The sequence below is a fragment of the Cibotium barometz genome, chromosome 45, assembly GCF_041138505.1.
Source record: "Cibotium barometz isolate CiBa-2024 chromosome 45, ASM4113850v1, whole genome shotgun sequence".
In the NCBI taxonomy this organism is placed as follows: domain Eukaryota; kingdom Viridiplantae; phylum Streptophyta; class Polypodiopsida; order Cyatheales; family Cibotiaceae; genus Cibotium; species Cibotium barometz.
Genome location: NC_141090.1, coordinates 41,387,033 through 41,409,187, shown reverse-complemented (window position 1 = coordinate 41,409,187; position 22,155 = coordinate 41,387,033). Strand labels below are relative to the sequence as shown.

Genomic DNA, 22,155 nt, shown 5'->3' with positions numbered 1-22,155 from the left:
TTCGTGCGAGGGACCTCTGCTTGATTGCTTCCCCGCACATCAATGAGAGGAACTATCTGTACAAGTCTCCATGCGTGGGGTTCTAGCTATGATCCATCACTCTGATAAGGTCTCCATAGGCCATGCTCAAGGATCATCTTACTTAGAACCATAGTCCCGACATGGTATCACACGACCCCAAGACATTGTGGCTATCAATGTCCCTAGTAACTAGGCTGAGAACCACCCACCTTGCAGCTCCATGGCTATGAGGTTTTGCATGCCCTTGGTAAGTCTATCCTCCTCTTTGTCTGTGCCGCGTGGATACCTCAATAACTCATAAGTGCTCCCAAGGTCACTTATATGGCAAAAATCTTTCTATTATTGGACCTTGCTTTATTTATAAGCTTTCTTGCTTTCTTTATAAGCTTTTAGCCAATATAAGCCCAAGGCTATTAATAATAAGCTCTTAATCAATCTAGACCTAACACCCTTACCCCATGTGTAAACCCTACAAGACCTAAGTCCTAGCCCTAACTTGGGTTACTCTACGTCACTAGCTCTAACTGTGGCTTTGTTGAGACATAACAATAAGTATATCATTTGATTCATTGTCTTCATAGATATGAGCCCACTACGTCCTCACATCCTAGCTAAGCCCTTAACCTAACCTAATTAGGTTAGTCCACGTCTCTAGCCCTAACCCTTGGCATGTCAATTCGTAACAATCAGTCTATCAGTTAATCTAAACAATGTACACACCAAATCATCAAAGATAAGTCGATGTTGCACAATCAATAACCCTGAGCATGTTGGGTCGTCTCTCTCTCTCTCTCTCTCTCTCTCTCTCACACACACACACACGCTATTTCAAATACACACTCTCTCTCTCTCACACACACACACACACGCACACACAAGTCTCTCCATCGATTGGGTGTATAACCATCTAAGTTGACGTTAAGCAACTCTCTCTCTCTCTCACACACACACACACACACACACACTTCCTTAGCTTTGGAATTGAAAGATAATTTTTCAAATTGTTTTCAACCTTGCACAAAGATTCAAAATTGGCTATTTTGCAAGGTTACTTGAGCATTTGTGTAGTCCATGAGACGAACTGGAAAGCTACATAAAATGAAAATACTCCTTACACTTCAAGCTTCTTTAACTCCAAAATGGTTTAAAAAAATTGGGATATACACCCATTGTTTTAAATTTCTAAATGATTTGTCAACATGGTTACTTGGAAGGTGTAGATCACATGCCCATCAATCAACCTACAAAGCTAAAGGGGAAGTATTCATCCTTGCCACATCCCAAAAACAACATAGTTAGTACTTAAAAACGTTAGTATAAGGGTAGGCATGTGTCAACACCCTTTCCCCCTTATCATTGAGGTCACAACTTTGTAGCAAGACCAATGAGCATGATCTACTCAATAAGTTGCGTCTTTGACAAATTAACAAATGGCACAGCTTAAAAAATACCACATAGTGTGAACTTCACGGCATGAATAGCTAGAAAATGTGTCCTCAAAAGGGTTACTATGTATTACGAACCTTAGAGACTCTCTTTTAGTGGCATTACTCTAAAGCAATAATCATTAGGGCAAAAACTCAATCATAAAAGGCACATCATTGGGATGGCAACATGTCTTTCCATTGACCTCGCATTTTCCCAACGGATTTAGAGCCTATAGCCCCTCCATAGGCAAAGCACAAGTCAAGAACCAGTCAGTGCACCTATTTGCAATTGAAATACATTAAAACATATAAACAAGGTATAGGCAAGGTTATTGGGGTATAAGCCCCCTCCCTTGAGGTACTTAGACACTTGGAAAAATTAAAATTCTGGAGCATAAATTCTCTTAAGTAAAAACTCTTACTGATAAACAAGGATAATCATCATATGACATAATGCCTCTCTTTAGGCACAACACATGTGTGAACTTCTCACACACTTGTAAAAGTCTTCAAGACATGATGCTAATAAACAGCCAAAAAACAACTCAAGGTAGTACGATCTTCATGAGATTTATGAACCCTCTTCTGACACAAACCTTAAGTTGAATTAGTCTTAACACCTTTCCAGATGGCAATTAAGATTAATAAATACATCACTACAATCAACCCAGCAGCAATAGTTAATTCTATCAACCTGTGTGAGACATGTGAAACTCCTCTCTTTATTTGTATAAGCTTCATTGGATAAGGTGCATGTCAAACAAATGATCTCATCTATAATCCTTCGGGACATCAAGAACAAAGAATTCCTTAGGGAGATGTTCTTAGAAGGCCTTAATGTTTCAAGACGCAAGAGATATTTCGCAAAGCTGTTGCTTTCACCCGCCCCAAAGGGCATCAATGACTCAGTGCCATCCTTGTTCAAGATTCAGTATTGTCTGGAAATGGAAGTACATGGATGACTGGCCAGGGAAGATGCACGTTCCACCATAAACCCACGCAAATATTAGAAGGTGATTATTCTCTCCATTCTCCTCACACCTGTGTGTTTCACCTCTATCTCCTTTATTCTCTCTCTTCCTTTTCCTCGTGCTCTCTTCTTAGTGCGTGTGCTTACCTTTCGTCTTTCATGGGTGCATTACTCCTCCTTTAGTAGGTCCTCCTTTCATTCTCTCCCATGCATATATTTCACATTTACTCTCACACCTGTCTCCCCCATTCTCTCCTCTCCTTTAATCTCGCCTGTACTCTCACCTCTATCATTCTCACTTATATATTAAGCTCAATCTCCCTTCCTGTCGCTTCCATTCTCACTGGAGGCAACATTGTGATTGATACCGACTGAAAATTGCTTTGTGTAATTCATTTGGGTGATGCAATGCACCCATTGTAAATGGCAAAAAATACTTGCTTAAAAAAAACTCCCGATGTAGAATTACTCGGCTCAGGGCAGATCCGGAACAAACAAACAAAAAAATGTCTAGACTTATACAAGAGAAGAATCATCCTAGGCCATGGAGAAACTCTAATTACTCAATAACCAAAATGATAAAATAATAAGCTTGCCTCAGGAAAAGGCATCTGGCCAAGGCCATTCCATCTACAGCTTGCAATGAAGAATGGAGCCCCATTCTTGCGTCTGAAAATCACCTTGCAATGAGGAATCCGTGAAACTGAGCAGGTAGTGCTGGTAACGACTCAGTGGGCAGACACTTGTAGAGATCTGAAGAAGTGATACAACATACAGACCTACAAATCACGAAAGCTTGAGCTCACGGAGCTCACTCACATTCACCTTGATGGACGGCCCCATTGTGGCACATACAAAGGCAGTTTTCCAGTAAACACCCTTTGCTCCCGTTGGCTTGTTTGAATCCACGGAGTTCTGTTCAAATCGTCACTATCCAATCAGATGCTCCACAGCACGAGGTAAGAAATCAGGTTGCTTTTAGGAACATTAGCACTGCCTTCCAATCTCATTTGCTCAAAAAAACACCATCACAACATGTCATGCAGTATAAAGTTTGATAACCTTACCGCCACCGCTACAAGGTTTGTAAGCAAGTCCTCCACGCTGAAGGTTATCTTGCCAAAAGGCACATGCACAATTCCCGTCTTATCAGTTCTGTACTCAACCTTCCCTGCTTTAAACTCTGAGATTGCCTGCACAACCAACAAAAATCCATTGAGAAAATCAAATTCACAACAATCAAACAAGGAAAATTTCAGGTTATATTGCCAGTACTGTAGAATTCTAGCTTCTATTGTGAACAAGATAATTACAAGTTTTACAACCATAGAGCATGGTGGTTGCGGAGGGTCCTGCAACAGCACCTGAGCCCACAGTTGAAACTAAGATTGCAAAAACAGAAAAGGGTCCACAGTAGCATATCCCACATGCCATCATGCTTCCAAGGATAGGAGGGAAGGGACATAAAGTCAGTTACCAAACAACAGACATTTTCTAGGTTCCTACTTGTGCACATGCTAGTGCACAAAATGTGCCAGATGTTCAAAGATAATATATTACATTAAGGTATCCATAGAGACCTACGTAACAAAAGTGTTCCTCATTGTTGGACACAAAAGAACAACATATGCTATCCTCTGAGGTCTGGAACCCTTCCTACTCTTGCTGGCGATGTGAAACCTCTTTCTGATCCCATACAGAAGTCACAGAGGATAATGCTTACAGGAAGTCCTGCACTCCTGAGGACACTAAGCATCAAGGTGGTTAAGAACGCTAGGTATGGTACTTGGGATGTGTCCTGAATGAATATGCAAAGTGTGCATCAAGCTAGATATGCTAAGTGCATTCATATTTTTTACTTTGAAAAGGAAAAGGAAGAAATTAGGGGAAATTTTGAGAAAAGTGGAAAATTAGGGGAATCGTTGACTTAGGGAAAATGTGGGGAAATTGAGAAAATTGCAGGAATTGCCAAAAATTGGGGGAATTGGTGAAAGTTGGGGGGAATTCAGGAATTCGGGCAATGTAGAATGGCGATTCAGGCAATGGAGTGAGAAAGAGAGAGAATACTTGCAATGAAGTACAGAACATTCGCAGCAGCCAGGTTGCTTGCAGCGTACCAGACTTTGAGGAGTAACATACAGGATAAGGTATGCTTTTCAATGAATCTTGGCTGGTTGCAATACATTAAGAAAACTGTATGGAACATACGGTACATCAAAAGGGGTTCTGTATGCATCGGAATGCAACCTTAACAAGAATAGACCATTTATTAAAAAGCATAGACACACTGCTTTGCCATGAACATAAACTGATCCTATGCAAAGTTACGAATAGGAAAAATCCACCCCATAAACATAGAGCATGTCAAATCATAAAATTAAACCCCATTAAAAGGATGTTAGGTCTGAAACCATAAGATTAAACCCCATGAAAAGGGTGTACAATCTTGAAAACAATCAAAAAGACTAGCGTGCCAGCTTCCAATTTCTTTTTGAAAAAACCTATTAAAGAAGCAGGGCAAATACGATCATACTTGGGATAGATCTGAAGTCACAGTGCCAGCTTTTGGATTTGGCATGAGCCCCCGTGGCCCTAGCAATCTTCCTAGCTTTGCAACCTGCCAGCATGGGAGACATATGGTAACAATTTAATATTGAAGGCAACAGAAGATTGCAAAATCCATTATCCACAACACTTCAGTAGGATGCACCAACTCAGAGAATGAAGGAAACATTTCCAAACTGCCCTGCAACCATGTGCAGCACCAAGCTAAATAGAGCAAATAAATGCATGCATGCCAGACTTACTGAGAGTGACAAAGGGTATTCCTCTGTTGAAAGAGGTCAGTACATATGCATGCAAATTGTGGCTCAATAGAAGCAAAGTGTTTCATAAACTGGCCCCTGGAGTGTTTTTGTTATTGTTTTGACCACAAATAATGACCTCAAATTCAAATCACAAAGGTGGTGGCAAAAGGTAGCCTTCATAACAGCTTTTTACATATCCAGAGGTAGAGGTGAGGACCACCGAAAATTTGTAGAGAGAACCTTAGGCATCATGTCTGGGGTAGCAATTAGCTTGTCAAACTCCATGAAACCACCACCAATCTGCTCAATTAAGTCATCAGCTCCAACTATATCTGCACCTGCATTTTTTGCTTCAATCTGCTTCTCTCCTAAACAAACAAAAAGTATGAATTAAAGTATCAGTAGGACAACATGTGTCTGTTCATATTTTCTCACTTGAAATTATGTAGAAAGATGAAAACTAGTTATACCAGACAAAAGCATTAGTATTCAGAAGCTATCAACTCCAAGCAAATAAAGAAAGTAAGCATACAGCACATAAACTATTCACATGAAAGAAGGCACAATTACCAGGCATAAATGCAGATTGCTTGCATAAACACGTGATTTTATACTTTTACAGTTACACCCAACATCACCTTGAGTACTTCCGAAAGGCTATAACTTGCCCAGGAATGGATAAGATCAAGTAAATATAAATCATTCTGATCACCTAAGGAGCCAGACAGTCATTCTGATAACTGGGATGCAAGACCATCAGCACACTCCACTTACTACATTAGATATTGCAGAAGGGGAACAGACAAAATACATTTTCAAAGTAGCTCTCAGTGTGCAACCTGGAAAACACCTTGAAGGGCCCGAGAGACACATTTACTGAGCAACATGCAATGCACATTGCATACTTACAGGTCAAGATATGGTGGGAGTGTGCTATTGCTATGTAAGTCATGCCAGAAGCTTTAACATGGATCAACACAATGGGCATATGAATAAACATGGCCTGTGTTGTGACCACATGCACACAGCCTGCAAAACAGATATCTGCTTTGTGTGTGTTAGCCAGCCACATATACATACATATGAGTTTTCTTGCATGATGCGTGTTGTGGGTTTCGATCAAAACTGTATCAAGGAGGGATTGTCCTCAATGGTCATGACCAAAAGGCCACATCTTAGCAGCTACTCAGCTCTACACGCTCACATACAAGGGCAGATCCGCTTAATGAATCAAGCCATCTTAAGGCCTCTCCTTTATGCCAGTTTGAACCTCCAAACAAGATCTGGACGAACTTTCCAGATCAAACCAGTGTGGTGCAACAGCAGGAAGTCCTATAATAGGCTTCAAAGATCTAACAATCATGATGCAGCGGCAGCTATTCCTTTTTCATTAACTGCAATATCTATGATCTAGTTTAGACTCTAGAGACCTAAACAACAAAGGTGGTGTGTTAAATGTTTGAATGTTCTTAAACACACGTCCCAAAAGTGTCTTCTTTCTTTTCTTCTCTCAAGTTGCAAGTTTTCATTTCATGCCTAACCTGTTCCCAGCATGTAACCCATCTCCTATTAACAACCCAGGATGTCAAAAGGTTAGTTTGCAATCGCATCACAACCATGGACGACTAGCTAAAGCTTCAGATGTGCATGGCAAACGTCCACAAACACCACGAGGCCCACATCACCTTAGGGTTTTCACAAAAGAAGCAGAAGAAACCCCAGCCAACAAGACTTGAAAGCCACCTTGCGTCAGGCCTCTCAAGCTCCAACCAATACACAAACACTCACTTCTGCTAAAAAACTTGCATTCCTATTTATAACCCCATTGCAAGCACTCTGCAGACCCGTGATGCCGTTGTGCTTTCCTTCCATGCGCTACAATGACACTGATCTCTAGTCCACACCCGGCTTAGCTGCTCTTGTCCGTGCTGCACCTTTTTAAATAGAGTCGACTAGCTATATATTTTGCAGCACTTTTCTCTTTTTGCCCAAAATAGCTGAGCTTGCCCAAAAATATCAACTTTTTAGCTTTTCTTGGCTTGTACTCCAAGTTTTGGCCAAAATAATTGAACTTGTCCAAATATATCTACTTTTATGCTTTTCCTAGCTTGATGCCCAAGTTTCATCTCGGCGCCTCCTTTTGTACACTTGTCCGAGCCCAAAAACAATAATATGTCCAGTCCATCATTAATGATATGTGAACACACTCACTTATAAAATTTTTAAGTCACTTTGATGAATAAAATCCCATGTTGCTCATGCTGTATGGCCATCTTTCAAGCCAAACCATGCCTGTAAAATGCTGTAGCTTTCTTCTGTGGAAAATCCATGTTCACACCTTGGCTCTGGTCAGTGTGTGGAACACTAGTCAAGACTGGTGAAGGGACCAAATGGTGACACTAGTGTCACATGCATCCCGCACTTAGGTGCCCTTAACATTAACAAAGTACACAAACTCAATTGAAAGACCCTAAGGCTGGAGACCAAGCATTTTGTGGACGCTGGAGTCACCAATGTACAGCCAACAGGTAGTCAAAGTCTTGCACGTTTGGACACTAGTGTCACATGCATCTTGCACTTAGGTGCCCTTAACAAAGTACACAAACTCAATAGCAAGGCCCTAAGGCTGGACACCAAGAATTTTGTGGGCACTGGTCCAAGGACAAGTCACCAATGTACAGCCAAGAGGTAGTCAAAGTCTTGCACATCTGAAACTTGCCTTCGTAAGGGCTCTGGCACGTGCCCTTAGTTATCTTTAAGAAAACAACAACTTCACGTGTAAAACCTAGAAAACCTGAAAAATAAACAAAAGAGAGAATATAGAGAGAAGACACCACACTACGGGTCCGAATAGCCTTTGGCCAACCGCCCCCTCCGAGTTATATTAGATAAAACCCCTTAGAGAAGTCTTGAGTACAAGTTCTTAGAGCTAGAGAGCTCTCGTCTTTTTACACGTCTTAACAATGAGAGAATAGCTGAATTTTTAGTTCTTGCCCAAAAGAACTTGAGAAAAATACTATAAAACTAACTTATAGTTCAAAAATCATCTTTTTAATAATAAAAGCTCTTCTCTTTTAGTATTTAACAAGCTTTTAATCTTTTACTTTCCAAAAGCAATCACATCATTCCAAACGTGTAAGGTGGCCTTGCGCTGCTATCCTGCCACGTGTAAGTGCAACGTCACCATCGCCGTCACTTTTTTTTCCAAAACCTTTTTTTCCGCGCGTTGCATTTTTGCATATAACCAACCTGTACATTGATGCGTTGGTGACATCCCCAACTTCTGAAGCAGTTGTCCAACTATTAGGTCTTGCTTTTCTCTACTTTTTTTTTCCTGCTATGGGCTTAGCTCTTCTCTCTCAAGCTCCTGAAGCATGGTTCTTCATGCGGAATTTCTTCCTCTTCTCTTGTGCTTGGCTTTGAGGAGCATCTTGCCCTCACAATTTTCACTCTTCACATAAAGTGGCCTTGGGTTTGACCTCTTTGGACGCACCCATTATATGTCAAAAGACACAAACACATGCACATGTGCTCGTCCTTGGGTCTAACTGGGCATCCCCGATCCTAACCACACATTATTGCATGCGCAAAAGCCTTGTTGTACTGATCCACAACCCTAAGCTTGATTAAGAACAAGATGCTAAACATAGTGATTTCCATCCAGTGTACGACGCCATATCATGTGGAATACCGTACGGACTTGTACGGATTTTTCAAGAAAATAAATAAATAAATTTCTAACTTTTTTCAAATTATCTTTTTTGGGAGATAATAGTCTTGTTTTTGCTTGTCTATGGATGTTTAAGCTTCCTCTTGAAAGAAAGTGAAGCACATAGAAAACACAGATGTAGGCCAAGATACAAGACCTGTAAATGCTCGAAACTGATGTTTATTGCTGAAAACCAAGCACGAGGGAAGCCCGTAGGTGTTGTACAATGGTAAGAAGCAGACGCAGCTGCTAACCTTGACAAGATGCAAAGAGAGGAGATAAAAAATAAGGGAAAGGGTGAGAACCCTTATATATCTCTCAGAGTGCTGGTCAGCCAGCTATAGCAGACCGACAACAACAGGACAATAGCATTAAATGCTATAAAATACCTTTAAATGGTAGAAATATGTTGAATAATATATGCTAAGATATGCCAATGCAGGGCCACATAAATGGCCAATACAAGCATGAAAATGGTGATGTAAACCATCTGGAGATGATATATATACCTAGATGAATCCAGGAACATACCCAAACTCACCTTTTAAAAACGTGTTATATACTCATGGTAGTCAACCCACAAGACTATATAACTATCAACTCCATTATGCACATTGCATAGTATGGACTAGATACTATGACATCCCCACTAACGTCATCAATGCCCAATAGTGGGTATAGAACTCTATATCAAGATATGCTCTCACACACGCACTCCACACACACACACACACGAGCATATATTCACACAAAGCCCTTCGTGTAACTTGGTTGAACACAATGCTAATCAATACACTTAAATACAAGAAGTAAATTGCTGAATTGACAAGAGACACACAATGAGCAAGAATGGCCGATCCCTCCCTCAAATAAAGTATATTGATCTTGGGAGAATCAAGTACATAGTGCCATGGGCATTTCTGACCAGATTTCCATACCAATGCATATGAATACAGTATTGCAAACAAGTGGTTGTCGATGTAGACTTGCAACCCACACTACCCTCTCACATGCCCATGTTCCCTACCATCTACTCTCTATTGTTCCACCAACACATGGTAGCAACAATATGCAAGAGAGCACATAGGACAAGAGAACACTACACAGGGTATGTGATCTTGTAATCCGGTTCCTCCCTCCTTCTACTTGCTTCCATATTTAAGCATTAAAGCTTACCAATTGCAAGTAGAGTCAATGACAGCGGAAGTCTTCGCGATGGAAGTCCTTGGAGAGTTGAGAAAGGAGGACTGAAATTAGGGTTTTCAACAAAAAGACCAAAAATTACAGCAATAAAGAGAGTTGTTTTGCTGATTTTCAGTCATTGGGAGTGTGTAGGAGAGTGATTAGCATCCGGAAACACTCTTGGAAGCTTGAAAATCGCCTTAGCAAGCTTGGAAATGGAGTTGGGAAGGAGAATGTGCAAAAAATGCAGCCAACCAGCCCTCATGAAGGAGGCACCAATCTCTAGAGAGAGGAACAGGAGTGAGGTGGTGAGTTGTCCAGTGTAGGTGGCAGGCAGGTGCTTTGTGGAGCAAGCTAGAGTGGACACATGGCTGGTTACTCCCTTTGTACAAAGGGGATAAGGTCTAGGCGGTGGACATTGGGTTATGTCCACCTCGTGACATCACTCTGTGTGAACACCGGGCTGGTCATAATTTATAAGTGAGTTTTGGTCGCCCAAAACTTAATGAAGTGTGTACACACTCACTTATAAATTAGTGCTAACTCCTAAGGCCAAGTTTATGACCAATGCTTACCACCTGTCACATGCCACATAACCATGTCAGTAGACAGTTTCACACGCACAGTTCGCGGGCGACGGGCGTCCCCTTACCCGGAACTACACATTGGTCAAGTAAGCATGAAAGCATTTCAATTGCAAGCAAGCACATAAAGATGCTATGCAATGCAACATTGGTATGGGCGATCCCCGTTCATGAGACTATACCAAAATAGAAGTGCTCCAGGCAAGTACACGAGGTACCAGACCCAATGGAACACCAATCCACCAAACATTTCCGAGCATGTACACGGAAGCACAAGTCCCAACGGAAAGCCAAGTCCACAATATCACATGAGTGGCATCAATCCTCGGCATAAACAAGTGCCATCAACACCAGTCCAATATACATACATGATAAGAAAGCACAGGTGGACCAATTGGGTGGCAAAATGGTGACATCCCCCCCGGCTTCTAAACAGTTGTCCGCAACAACTGAAAAGCATCCAAATATGTCTAAAGCACATGCGGGCAATCTCTGAAGAACTCTTCATCTACCCATTTAGCATCAATGCGAAGATAGTTCTTAAACTTCACAAGGTAACACCTCACAACTTTGCCTGCAGCAAGCTTGCATTCCTTGTGAAACACAATCTGCTCTGGCTGCAAGATCTCCTCAAGCTCATCCACTTCTGGTGGATTCTCAATGACCGTTTCACTGGGCTCCGGCCCTACATACTTGCGCAGGAGACTGACATGAAAAGCATTGTGTATGTGCCAATGACTAGGTAATGCCAATCTAAAAGCCACTTCATTAATCTTCTCGATCACTCGAAAAGGCCCATAGTACCTGGTTGCAAGCTTAGGATATGCACCCTCTTTGCTAGGCCTCTTTGCAAGTCTTTCTTTCGCAAATTTCAGCAATACCCAATCATTCTCTTTAACATCCAATTACCTTCTATGCTTATCGGCAGCTTTTTTATGCTTGTCTTGTGACCTTGCAATGGCTGTCCGCACCTGAGCAAAAGCAATATCCAAGTCTCTTGCATACTCATCAGCAGCAAATATCTCATCCTTTGTGCGAAGGATGGGTGGCAAAACCACCTTACCATAAACAATCTCAAACGGGACCTTTCCCGTAGGTGCATGCACCATGTTGTTGTATGCAAATTCCACAAGCGGTAAGTACTTCTCCCAAGAAGACTTCTGATCCGCCACATAACATTTCAAGAGATCCAACACGGCTGAATTTGCAGCCTCACTTTGCCCATCCGTTTGAGGGTGATAAGCTGATAAGAAGTCCAATTTAGTGCCCATATTATCAAATAAGGCCCGCCAAAAGAGACTTGTAGTCCTGGGATCTCTATCCCCCACAATGGACTTCGGCATTCCATGATGCTTGAACACTTGTGCAAGATATATTTTAACCATATACTCACCTTTGATGGTCTTTTTGACCGGTAAGAAATGAGCTTGCTTGCTAAACCTGTCCACAATTGTCCAAATTGCATCATTATCCTATTGGGTGCGTGGCAAGTTCATAATGAAATCCATTGTAATACTTTCCCATGGCTGCATGGGAATAGGCAATGGCTGAAGCAAACTTGGTACCTTTTGCCTATCAAATTTCACCTTTTGACAGGTGATACATGCACGTACATATGTCTCTATGTCCTTACGCATACCTGGCCAAAAGAAATACCGCTCAATCATGTGCGTAGTAGGCATTATGCCTCTATGATCAGCATATGGAGAAGCATGGCACTCATCCAAAACCTTTTGCCTCATGTCATACACCACACATAGGCAATTATCTTTCATGACATAACCCTCTTTGATCACATATGAGGCATGTGCATGACCAACCATCAAATCAACCCAAATAGTGGCAAAATCAGCATCCGTATGATACAAATCACGCATGGTAGACAAGTCCCCATGAGAGGCAACCGAGATAGCTGCTACATACGGCTTTCGTGACAATGCATCTGCCACTACATTCTTCTTTCCTGGGGTGTGCAAGATCTAAAAATGAAACATAGAGAGGAAATTGGCCATCCTCATATGCTTCTCTGACAACTTAGTTTGAGTAAGAAAATACCTCAAACTCTGGTGATCTGTCTTCACAGTGAAATCAGCCCCAAGAAGGTAATGTTTCCATATAGTAAGTGCATGAATTACAGCTAAGAGCTCTTTCTCATAAATGCCAAGAGATAGCTCTCCATCATGTAATCTACGGCTCTCATAAGCCACGGCATGTCCCTTTTGTTTAAGGACAACTCCTATGCAATTTCCAGATGCATCACATTCCACACTAAAGGGCTTTTGCAAATCCAGAATGATCAACACTGGACCATGTGTAGTTGCATCTCTCAATTTGAGGAATGCATCCCTCTCTACATTAGTCCATTTGAACACGGCCTTCTTCTTTGTCAAATTGTGCAAAGGAGAAGCAATCCATGCAAAGTGCCGAATGAACCTGCGGTAGTAAGAGCATAATCCAAGAAAACTACGGATCTCATGCACCGAACTCAATTCGGGCCAATTCCGAATTCCATCAATCTTTGCAGGATCCATCCGCACTCCATCTTTGAACACAATATACCCAAGATAATGCATCTCTAACAAGAAGAACTCACTCTTCTTTGCATTTATGAAGAGTTTATGCTTACGGAGTTCTTCAAAAACAATGACCAAATGAGCTTTATGCTCTTCTTCGATCTTCAAGAAGACTAGGATGTCATCAAAGAAGATACCTGTAAATTTTCTGTACCCACGGAATATGCGATCCATCATTCTATTGAATGTAGCCGAGGCATTTGTAAGACCAAAAGGCAAAACAAGATACTCATAAAGCCCAGATACTGTCCTGAAAGCAGTTTGGTGTACATCTTATCCACCAAGCGTGTATCATTCTCCTTGGATAACTTGGCATTGGGATCCATGGAACAAGAGAGGTGTACAATCTGACAACCCATAAAGTGAGAGTAGCTTCTTCACATACTTCTGCTGAGAAATGAAGATACAGTCATCTTTCTGCAAAACCTCCAGCCCAAGAAAATAATGTAGAAGGCCAAGATCAATCATCTCAAATGTCTCTGAAAGCTTGGACTGAACCTGTGTGACCAACCCAGTATCTGAGCCAGAAAGAATGAGGTCATCAACATACAAAACAATGACACAAATATCTCCATCACAAAGAAGCACATAGAGATTGTTGTCAACATATGCCCTCTCAAAGCAAAGAGATAACAAGAAGCCATCAATCTTCTGATACTAGGCACGGTATGCCTATTTGAGACCATAAAGAACCTTCTGCAAAAGATACACATGGGTGTCGTGTCCCTGAATCACAAAACCAGGAGGCTTCTCAACATAAACATCCTCCTCTAAATCTCCATTCAGAAAAGCGGATTCAACATCCATCTGGAACACGGATCATCTCGAGTGTGCAGCCAGGCCCAAAACAATCCAAATGGTGGTATACCTGGCTGTAGGAGAAAATGTCTCATCAAAGTCTTCACCTGCCTTCTGAGTATATCCTTGAGCAACAAGGCGGGCTTTGTACTTGTCCAAAGTACCAGCTACATGAAACTTAACTTTGAAAATCCATTTCACACCAATAACACGACGATGTAAAGACCCTGGCACCAAAGACCAAGTGTTATTCCTCTCAATAGACGCCATCTCTGCTTCCATGGCTTGCCGCCGCCCACTGCGGCTATGAAAGAGCCTCCTTTGGACTCTCAGGCTCATTACAGAATACATCATTGAAGTATGAGGAGGATAGCATCAAATCAGAAACAACTGGTGCTGATCAATTTAAGCATCAATACATGAAAGAACCACATCAGCTTGATTCAACATTGTAAATCAACTCAGCTCCCCCCAAATGAGTAAAACGGTATTCTTGCAAACCAGAACTTTAGGCAGGATCAATATACATCAGAGTATACCTTGTGTAAGTACAGCTATTCTAACCACCTGACCAGTGCCTTTCGGCAAAGATACCTGCAGCAAAAAAAAAATTGAACAAATTTGTAACTCTTTTTTTGGTCTTCTAAACCATGTGTCAACAAACAAGTACTGTAAAGTTAAAGAATCGTTGCACAAAGTCAGTTACTATTAGCCGGATAAAAAGAGTGTACGCCAAGCCTCAAGAGCTATGAATTACAAGAAACAATACACCTTCATGAAACCAAAATGCTTTCAACATTACCCAAAAAAATGAGTATGCTCTTAACTCTAGTAGCAGGAAACAAGAAATGAAACACAAGAAAACAAAAATCACAAGTTAAGTCAGCCAAAAACAGAAAAATTGATTGAGTTCTCAACAACAAATTGACATTGTCTTTCAGAATAGACCTTACTCATGAACCCACTGCTCATCAACCAAACAACCAATGAGCAGTAAATGCAATCTGGTGTCCATCTCAAAGCCATTGACACTGATGTCAAACTGGTATAGATTGCATGGATAAACCTCCAATCGTTGAAAATGCACTACAACAGTCCATGGATATAACACAAAAAGAAGGAACATGTTGAAGACCAAAACAAAGAAGTTGGTTTATATACACACAAACCTTTGACTCATTTCAAAAATCAAGGTTAGAGGGTATGAGAAGACGGAGGGTACTTTGGAGATGGTCAACAAAGAGAAAGATGATGAAAGGTTAATTTCTATGCAAGAACTTCAAGAGCTTGAGGAGGACGGCCAGCTAAAAATGCACAAGTGAAAGTTGCTACTCAAAAGCAAGTTGAAACAGATGATGACTCAGGTGATGGCGAGATTGCTTCATCTCTCTCTCATGTGAGGAAGGGCAGGATGAGGAATCTGGAAGAGGTCCAAGCCTACGCCCTCGAGGATGAGTCATGATTCATGTCCAAAGTCCACCACAAGCGGAAGCAAACGTTTTCATTACCTATCATTCTTCCAAACGTTTGTTTTTTTCAGGTGTATGATTGGAACTACGTTACTATCATTGGATGAGGAGATCTGGGACACATTCCCGGAGTATCTCTGCATCCTGCCCCGGGATTTTTAATACCACATATACATGTAAGGCACCCCCGTAGTACATGGGTCTTCTTTTCATTCCATTTTCAATACTTTTCGTTTCTATGTTCACAGTCTACACAAGGAACTTTTGTGACACATGTAGGTCTCATGGACCCATTGGGTCATTTGGAGACGTTAATAAAATCTTCTTTCTTTGCTCACTACTAATGCAGAGGATACCCACAAGCCAAACTATAAAGAAAACCCTAAACATAACATTCAGATACACCGCAAATTAGGTTGTGTACAAAAAGTCCACTGACAACAGACATGATAGTCCAGAAACATGTGAAACCAATTATAACTTCTCTTTAACAAGGCCATAGTGTGCACAACAAAAAAATTGTCAGAGCCTATCTATGTAAGCCTTAAGGATAACGCCATGCTGAAAGCACAAGTACTGAGCAAAATGTCCTCCCTAGTAGCTCATTCAAACCAAAACGTTTATCACATATCAAAATCAGCCAATATCTCATCACATTACTAAAAAGACAAGCTCAATCCTTGCAGACGCAGAACTCTCCTCTAAGTGACTCACCGTTGCCCTTAGCTGCTGATCCGAATACTTGGGGTCTAGATTGAGGCGGAAATGAGCTTCAGCAGTTTCTACAAATTTGGTGTTCGCTGTTTCTTTCAGTAGTTTGATGGCCACATCTGGGGAGTAGTCCTGCTTGTGCACGCAAACCTTCTGTACCTCCAAAAACCTCTTGGAGCGCCTCTGAATACAAAACTTCCACACTATAAGATGCCAACTAAGCCTTCCTTTCTTAGTTCTAGTTAAGTTTCCACTTCTTTAGTGAAGTCATCCTGATGTAAACTGCGTTGCAGTCCCTTGTGAGCATGCTAATGGGCCCAAAAGAGCCGGTAAGATTTTCAAAGCAAAAACAGGTCAAATAAAAATTGCAAACATGGTAGTAAGCAATGAGTAGAGCTTGCAAGGTAGCTATAAAGAGGCTTCTCAGACAGACCACTTACGACAAGGAATCAGGATAGAAGTTCTCAAGATTCATTTGCACAGGCATATTCAGCAGAAGAAAGCTCTAACTTCAGGTTGACAGGAAACACAATGGCCATGACAGTACAGAGACGTGAGCTTCAGCACCAGGTAAGAAGGTTTCCCACGCTAAAACATGGCCTTTACTGAACCGAAAAGTGAGCTCCAAAATGGCCATTGTAGTGCAGTACAGGAAAAGAAGTCCAGAAATGAGGGCCTCAACTTCAGATGAAGCGATATCAAGATACATAATCTCCATTACAGTGCAGAGAAGTGAAGCTTCAATGGATACATACAGATGTCTGTGCTTACTTGATCTCTTTTAAGAGGGAGGGCAGCTTTGCCCTTCTTTGGCTTGGAAGGGGATGTTGCTGGAGGAACAGTGGACTCGGCGTCGTCAATGGCTTCTTCATCTTCTACTTCCTCTTCAGGGGTTGGGAAGAGCTCTGTGACTGCGCGGAGGCCGGCGAAGCCCCTGCTGTCGGGCCATGGAGAGAGGGGTCTGGCATGGAGTACATGCCTGGCACATGGAAAGGCCCACTGGGAGGGAACAACAGCGCGCGACAGGCAAGACGATGACGACAACGAAGATGATCCTGTTGATGAAGAGGGTCCAGCTATGGCGAGACTCAAGAAGTCCAGCACACAAGGAGCCGTGCAGGAAGACATTGGTAGTTGAGGTGGTCCGTCCGGTTTGCTGTGCGTCCTTCTCCTCAGCAGAACACTCACCGAAACAGAGAGGACGGCGGTGCCCACCACTCTGTCCAATGTGGATAATGTTCCTCCCCACCATAATGCTTACCCACACCTTGGGTCGTCTTGGGTTCAAGGGAGAGTGGGATGGGGATGGGGATCATGGGATGGTTAAGATGGAGCTTCAGACTATCCAAGAAGAGAAGATCTCACTAGTGTTGTATTGTTTGCAAAGGAATAATTATGTATTATTTATTGTTAAAAAATGGCTTATATAAGTAGGTCAGAGCTACCAAGTTCCTCGTAGTACTACTATGCACCCTCTCTGTGCACTTGAGCATATTTAACCTGCTCTTGCCATTTCGCTTGCTGCCCATGTTCTCCAACCTTTTGCCCTCTCTAACTTGCTTCTTCACCTGCTCGCCATCTCTCCTGCCTCCCTCTTCACATGCCCACCATTTCACCTACCCACCTTCTCCTCCAATATTTTGCCTTTGTCCTCTGTGGTCTTCCCCCCTTTACCTTCCTCCCTCATTCCCATCTTGGTTGCACACTTCTCTCCGCCCCCCTTATCTCTGTTATCTCTGCCTTCTAGCCCTTCTTCCTACCCCTCTCACTTTGTTTCCTGTGTGCCAGCACCTTCCTCTTCACTGCCCTCTCCTCCCCTTCCAGCTTTTCCCTTCGCCTCCCTCCTCCTTGTTGTCCTTGCTCCCTTCGCCTTGCTCAAGTACAGATAACTCCTAATCATGATTTAAGTCAATCTTTTTTCTTGATTAGCAACTTTGCTAATCAATCGCCTCTGGTTGAGCGAACCATCCATTGAGCTTGCAGTCCTCCACCGAAATTGAGAAAGACTCTAATACACCACTCATTGGAAAAATATTTGGCTCTCACCCCTCGTGTATCCATGATAGTGACTAGGTGCTAGCGACATTGCCTTCCGACTTTGCGCATTTTAAAGATGTAAAGCTACTTTTGGGAGAGGATTCTTCCAAGTGGTTCCTACCTTACATTAGCCACTTCAACCCCGTCTCGTCAAAGAAGACCGAAATCGTTATCCTATTACTCTAAGATTCCCAAGCCTTCCTCATACTTATTAGCCATTTGGTGGAGGTGGCAACCTTTGGGCTAGTCCTATAAGTACCCACCATCCTAGCTTTTCCCAATTTTGCTAGTAGCCTCGGCTAATGGTGTTCCCAAGGTTATGGTGTTGACAGTGAGCCCTTTGAGGATATTGTGCTACTTCAAGGGACCTAATGGTCCCTTGTAGTAACATATGGAGATGTTAGGCAAACCTGACTAATGCCCTAAATAGGCCACTTTCCATGGGATCGCCCTAGGGCTAGAAGTCATAGGAGGCAACACAAATGCACTCCCCAAGCAACATAGCCTAATGCTCTACCTCAGCCAGCCTTTTGCCAGGATCGGTGGATCATCTCTCATGGGCCGCCCTCTAGGTGGGAATGCTAGGGCTTAGGATGAGGCGCTTCCCAAGGACAATGCACACAATGATGAGTTTGTAGAGTTATCCTCGCAAAAGGATGTTACATTAGGGCAGAATGACTATGTGAAGTCCTCCTTGCATTAGGGCAGAATGACTATGTTAAGTCCTCCTTGCTTGAGATGGACAATATGCATGATGCACTTCATATGGATGCATAGGACACATTGCCATCTTATGAGGCCTTGCAAGATGTGTAGCAAGATATATGTCACCATGTCCTGCACCGTTGTGTACATATGTAGAGATTCTACAAAGTCCAAGTCAAAGTGAACATGCTAATATTAGGCTTTGCTCCAAGGATTGCCGACTTCTATGTCATTTATGAGAGTTAGATCTAGACTCTGGCCAAGCAGTTGCTTAGGTATAGAATCAAAACCTCCTCTTTACCCCATAAGGATTAACCCCTTCTACAACATCATGAGAGGTAGATTTAGACTTCAACCAAGCTGTTGCTCAGGTCCAAAATCAAAACCTCCTCTTTACCTAAGGATTATCTCATGGAATGTGTAGGGTCTAGGGAGGTTCCCACGTGCATTAGGAAGTGCCTTATTAAGGATCAACCCCCCCTGCCATTATAGGTGGACTTATGGATGTGTTACTTCTGTAGGAGCACAAATCGGATGGGCTTCAATGTGGTGAAAACTGGTAAGCTACTTTCTAGACACACTTACTAGTCGCATTATCATTCTATTGCCTTGGCCACGAAAAAAGAGGCTCTAGACAAGGAGCGAGCTATAAGACGCAAGTTGGTTATGCTTTAGAGGGAAGATGAGAAGCATCCTAAGTCCCCTTGGGTCTCATATCTCTCGTCCACTCTTAGAGCTGAGTTACATGTGGCCACGGGGTACATCTGTGGAGTGAGTACGAGTGAGTGAGCAGATTGGGTTATCGATAACTTACCAGTGTGTGAGCGAGAAAGATGGCACTAATGAGATTTACATATTTACTAAACTACCTATCTTTTCTAACAAGCAATTTTATAGATCATGTAACATTAAAAATATACAAAGGGGTAATATTGATGTAAGAACAATAACATTATAGTGCTAGTTAGGAGAATAAAAAACAAATTACATTTCATGATAAGATTCTAAGAAAAAGGAATTAAGATATGCCACATGGAGATGCCTATACTCGTATTTCTACCATCAAGAAACAGTGATATACCACGTATTCTTGGTCAACATATTTACTATACTATCTATCTTTTTTGACAACCAATTTGGCGTTGTCAGAATTTTTTGGTTTTGGTGTAAAAACCATCTTTCTTTTTTGTCCACTCTTCGAAAAAGTAAACGTGGATTTCTTTTCATTAGACAATGGTTTTGAAGTGTTGGCACCGACCTGAAAAACTTGAGCTGCCTGAATAGCATCCTCAGCCATTTTGACTTTGCATTTTTTTACCTCATACTGATAGTCACGAGCTAGAATGTTGATGAATATCCCACATAAGGTACGATCATCTGATTTAGCTTTGCCAGACAACTATCTAAACTTTTGCACATAATTTCAAATGACTGATTTCCCATGCTATTTTTAACAAGCTTGGCAATTATCTCGAATTCATCCTTTGGTTGGACAAACTCTTTTTTGAAGGCTTCTTCGAAATTCTGCCAAAAAAGGTAGAAATAGAATCTTCTTTGAGATCCTTCCACCAAGTCAATGCCTTCCCTTTCAATAACCCCTGTGCCATCTGCAACTTTTGCGCATCGGTAAATGGATGAAAGGCAAAGTGTGTAGTCCACCTATTGAGCCAAGCATCTACAAATTCTTGAGTTTTCTCCTTTTTCTCACCGTCATACACCTTTGGTGCAAACGATGGAGCAACTACTTTGGTAGGATTAGGAGGTGCCGTCAAAAGAGTCTTTTGCAAAGTCAAGATTTGCACCTTCATCAGTGACTCTATCTCGTCATGGCATTTGGCAATAATTACCTCCAGATGCTTTCTCACTTCCATAAATTCACTCTTTCCAATAGCCTCCTCTTCTTCAACTTGGAATTTAAGATCTTCCCTTTCTGAGTTGGTATGATCACACATCTCATCGACATTATCATTGATAGAGAAGTCAATGTGAACCATGGTAATAAAGTTTTTCAAAAATCACGAATCACTTGTACCAACTTCACTTAACCACCCTTGACCAAAATGATATAGTAAATTAATTCACTAGAACCGATTGCACATAAGAAAAAATACTTTAATCAGCATTTTGGTGGCTAAACAACGGAAAAAAAATCATGAAAACGCCATCTAGAATTAACCTAAATGGAAAGAACTACTAAAACAATGCACACTCACATTAATTATATGTGAATAATCTGCATCTATCGAATGTTAGCACGTAAAAATGTACTTGAACACTAAATAACCCCTGAAAATATTAAATTCTTGAGAAAAATGAATTATCATGATTTTTTTCTAATTTTTTCTATTTTTCTAGAACTTCAAATTTTACTAATTTTGAACTCCACCAAATCCTATCTTATGGCACTCCAAATCTAAAATTTCCCCAAAAAAAGTGATAAAATTCACCAAAATACAATTGGTATACGAAAAATAGTAATTTTTATGATTTCTAAAATAAAATTTAACATTTTTCCTAAGTTTTGTAATTAAATGAAATTGCCCCGAGAATCCAATCGATCACGAAATTTTTTAATTCCGCCCAACAATCCTCAAATCCAATTAAAATCTCTAATTTTAATTAAAATGAAATTTCTATTTTTCTAGGCAAAAATTTATATTTTTACAAGAAATCAAACGGTCACGGGCGCTCGAATGGACACGCCAGATGCCAAACAACAACCCTGGATATTCCAAAAATTGAAAAAATCTGTCTAATTTTTCACGAATTTTCAAAAATTTAATTGTACCTCGAACACACGAGAATACAAACAGACACAAATTTCGGAGCCCAAACAGTCACCCCAGAATGCGAACAGCCAAGGGTTGCGGAAACCAAAAAGACAAGTAACTCCCTGAATTTGAGTGGTCAAAAAATTTCTCGACCTGAATGGCCAAAGGGTTCATGAAATTTTTTTAATTTAAAAAAATCATGAAAAATAAGATTTTTTTTCTAAAAGCTTTAATCAAGCTTTAAAAAAAACACTTTGAATAACCTAGGGGGGGTGCATGCTGCTGGCCGTGACAACCCCCCCAGGCTATGCGCGATTTTGTGAGGGAGAAGCACAAGCTTCTTCTTCTCTTCCCCTTCTCCACGTCAACAACCTCATCATCACCTTCTTCT

General features: G+C 41.5%; 1 protein-coding gene across 2 annotated transcripts; it reads right to left on the bottom strand.

Moving 5' to 3' along the window:
• Positions 1-1,979: 1,979 nt before the first annotated feature.
• Positions 1,980-17,498, bottom strand: LOC147612768 (uncharacterized). 2 transcript variants are annotated; one of them, XM_086783340.1, is made up of 7 exons: positions 17,023-17,498; positions 16,255-16,434; positions 14,611-14,665; positions 5,466-5,593; positions 4,952-5,035; positions 3,486-3,611; positions 1,980-3,333 (listed from the first exon to the last, which is right to left on the bottom strand). In XM_086783340.1, exons 1-7 carry the CDS (start codon positions 17,377-17,379, stop codon positions 3,205-3,207), a joined length of 1,059 nt encoding a protein of 352 aa, XP_086639466.1. In that variant the 5' UTR covers positions 17,380-17,498; the 3' UTR covers positions 1,980-3,204. The 2 variants fall into 2 exon arrangements, with proteins under 2 accessions (XP_086639466.1, XP_086639467.1); XM_086783341.1 differs by lacking the exon at positions 16,255-16,434.
• Between the last annotated feature and the right edge of the window lie 4,657 nt (positions 17,499-22,155).